Source organism: Athene cunicularia, assembly GCF_003259725.1.
Source record: "Athene cunicularia isolate RWA chromosome 2 unlocalized genomic scaffold, athCun1 chr2_part1, whole genome shotgun sequence".
Classification (NCBI taxonomy): Eukaryota; Metazoa; Chordata; class Aves; order Strigiformes; family Strigidae; genus Athene; species Athene cunicularia.
This window is the reverse complement of record NW_020799095.1, coordinates 11,779,479-11,781,939: the sequence shown is the minus strand read 5'-3', so window position 1 is coordinate 11,781,939 and position 2,461 is coordinate 11,779,479. Positions and strand designations below refer to the sequence as shown.

At 54.9% G+C, this 2,461-nt stretch overlaps 1 protein-coding gene across 1 annotated transcript in view; it reads left to right on the top strand.

Moving 5' to 3' along the window:
- The first annotated feature begins 1,907 nt into the window (after positions 1 to 1,907).
- NR1D2 (nuclear receptor subfamily 1 group D member 2) overlaps positions 1,908 to 2,461 on the top strand; it is a 20,918-nt gene continuing 20,364 nt past the window's right edge. The window contains exon 1 of the mRNA XM_026842970.1: positions 1,908 to 1,912. Coding sequence (XP_026698771.1) covers positions 1,908 to 1,912 — 5 coding nt within the window. The remainder of the gene's footprint in view (positions 1,913 to 2,461) is intronic.

Below are 2,461 nucleotides of genomic sequence, written 5' to 3'. Positions count from 1 at the left end.
CAGCGCGGCCCTGCGCCCGCGGCCTGCTCGCTCTCCTTTGTTAACGCGGGCGGTAAACGCTGTCGGGGGTGCCGGCCCGCAGCTGGGGCGGGTGGTGGGTGTCCCCGCTGCGGCGGGATCCGCGGGGCCGGGTGAAACGACTAACGTAGCCAGTTCCGCGCCTCTGCGTCATTACACCTTCCTAAGTCTGCGTGTCCATGAAATACCGGCACGGTATGGGGGGGTGTCAGTGTGTCCCTCCTGAAGTAAACGCTCGCCGGGCAGGACCCGGGGTGTCCCGGTGGCTCTGCCTCACGCCCGCAGGACCTGTTTGACCGCCCTGCACCGCGTTCCCCAGGCACAGCCCTGTCCGTTGGCAGCGCCGCGCCTGCCTTCGCCGAGCACCGGGGTCCCTTTCGGTGGGGTACCGGCGTGCCTGCACGGAGATCGCTGCGTCCGTGCTCTTTGTTACGAGTTGTCGCCCTGTGCTGTCTGTGCCATTCGACTTCTAGCTGCTGATCAAACAAAAATAGGGTTCTTAGGGAAATGGGGTTTCTGAAATAACAAAAATATTCGGGGTCTTGGCGGTGAGACAGACAAGACCGCCGAGCTCTCCCGGGTACGGGGGCAGCCCAGCTATCTAGGGCTCCTCAAGTTTCCCGGAGTCAAGGGGTGAAAACCCCCGTGGACATACCCTTTCCCTCCTCCTCTGTGACATTGGTGTTACCCTTTGAGGGAAAAGAGCATCTCTTCTAAATATCGGGGCGAGGTGGCAGCGTGGAGGAACGAGGCGTTCCCTGCAGGGGCCCTGTTGGCGCTCCCTGCGCTGCCCCTTCTAGATAAGCGTGGCTCCTGCCGGGAGACTCCGTGCCTCCCTGGGACCGGGTGGGCCCGTGAGCTTTGACCTGGCACCTGGCAGAGGCACGTGCGGTGCCAGGGGACGGCAGGACCTTTGTCAAACAGGAGATGTCTTATGGTAGCACGTGTGTTTGACAGCATAGTCTCCTCGTGCTGTTGCGGGACCCGTGTCCGACCTTGCAACCCTCCTTTCTCCATAAACCTGATCCTGGATGCGTGCTATGCCGCGTGGAGGATTTCTTTAAAAAAGAAATAAATCTTGTTTGGGAACGACTGCTGTGGTGGGGCATAGGGGCACCGGTGTCCAGGAGCGTGAGGAGCAGCCTGTGCGCAGTGCACGTGCCGCACAACCTCTTGGTCTCACCTCTGCTCCACAGTGGCTCTGCCAGGGGTTCCTTGGCTGCACTCTTTAGGGTGTTGGTGGTGATTTCCTTGGTAGAAAAAAATTAAATGTTAATGAGGAAATGGGCCAGTAAAGTTGCTGCAGTAATGCTAAGAGGATTGTTGTAGCTGATCAAAGTAATGAAAATCTGTAAGTCAGAATTTCTACCTGCAAGCAGTGATATTTCCAGGGTTGTATAACACTGCTCTCTAACAGGCATAACAGCCTTTATCTGTGAGGAGGTGATGGCTGATGTAAGGGGCTACAGCCCTGACCTGCCATGCCAACTCAGTTCATCAGGGACTCTACTGACACCAACTCTTTTTTCCACCAAAGGAAGCCAGTGCATGGCTGTTTTAAAGTTTTTAATCCTTACTGGTGTGTGGAGTTCCTTGCTGCAGTGCTCTTGAGTATTCTGTGAAGAGACTGCAGAGCAATACAGGCGTAAAACAGAAGATGCTCTAAGTTACTTAAAGTTGCATGGCTTTTGCTCTTGAAATTTTTGTGTGAAATATCAAATGTTTTTTATATTGACTTTTGAAATGCTGAGTCTTGGAGACAAACTCTAATTTCTCTTGCTTACAAGCAAGAAAAAGGAGCCTGTGAAAAGCTAGAACTGCTCCCAGGTCTGCCTGAGGTCAAAAAGCTGTTTCATCTGAAGGGATTCTCAAGTGTGTCAGATCGCAAGATGCGGTAGGACAGAGACTGTTTGCAAACAGCAGCCTGGCAGTCAGTTTAGCTGCTGCTACAAATGCTACATAGGCTTGCACTTGGACAAATGGCGTTCAGTAGGCTAACCAGGCTGCAGCGCTGTTTCTTTCCCTTGCCCCTTTCCCTTCTGCATCGTGAGCACTTCCCAGCCCTTCCTTTCTGTGCCTCTGGCGCGTAGCCTGCATCAAGTCTTTCTCTCTGCCCTATTTCTGTCCCTAACCTAGCTGGTTTGCATTCTGACTCTACAGCGCTGTAAGATCCTGCCTTTGCTGTGGCTGCAGGCGAGCTCTGCTCAAAGAGTGGCCAGGGAAACCCTCCCTGGGCCACCCCGTGCCCTCTCCCTGCTGCCCTGTCCTGCCAAGCACCGTGGCTTTGTGGCCCCCGTCTTTTGGTTCTGCTGTTTCATCGCGGCTTGGATCGATTGGAGGAGGCTGATAATACGGGAGAAGGGGACGGGGCAGATTGGGAGGTCAGCTGTTGAAAACAAATGGAGAGAAGCAAGCTGGAGCGAGGGAGGGAGGGAGGGAGGGA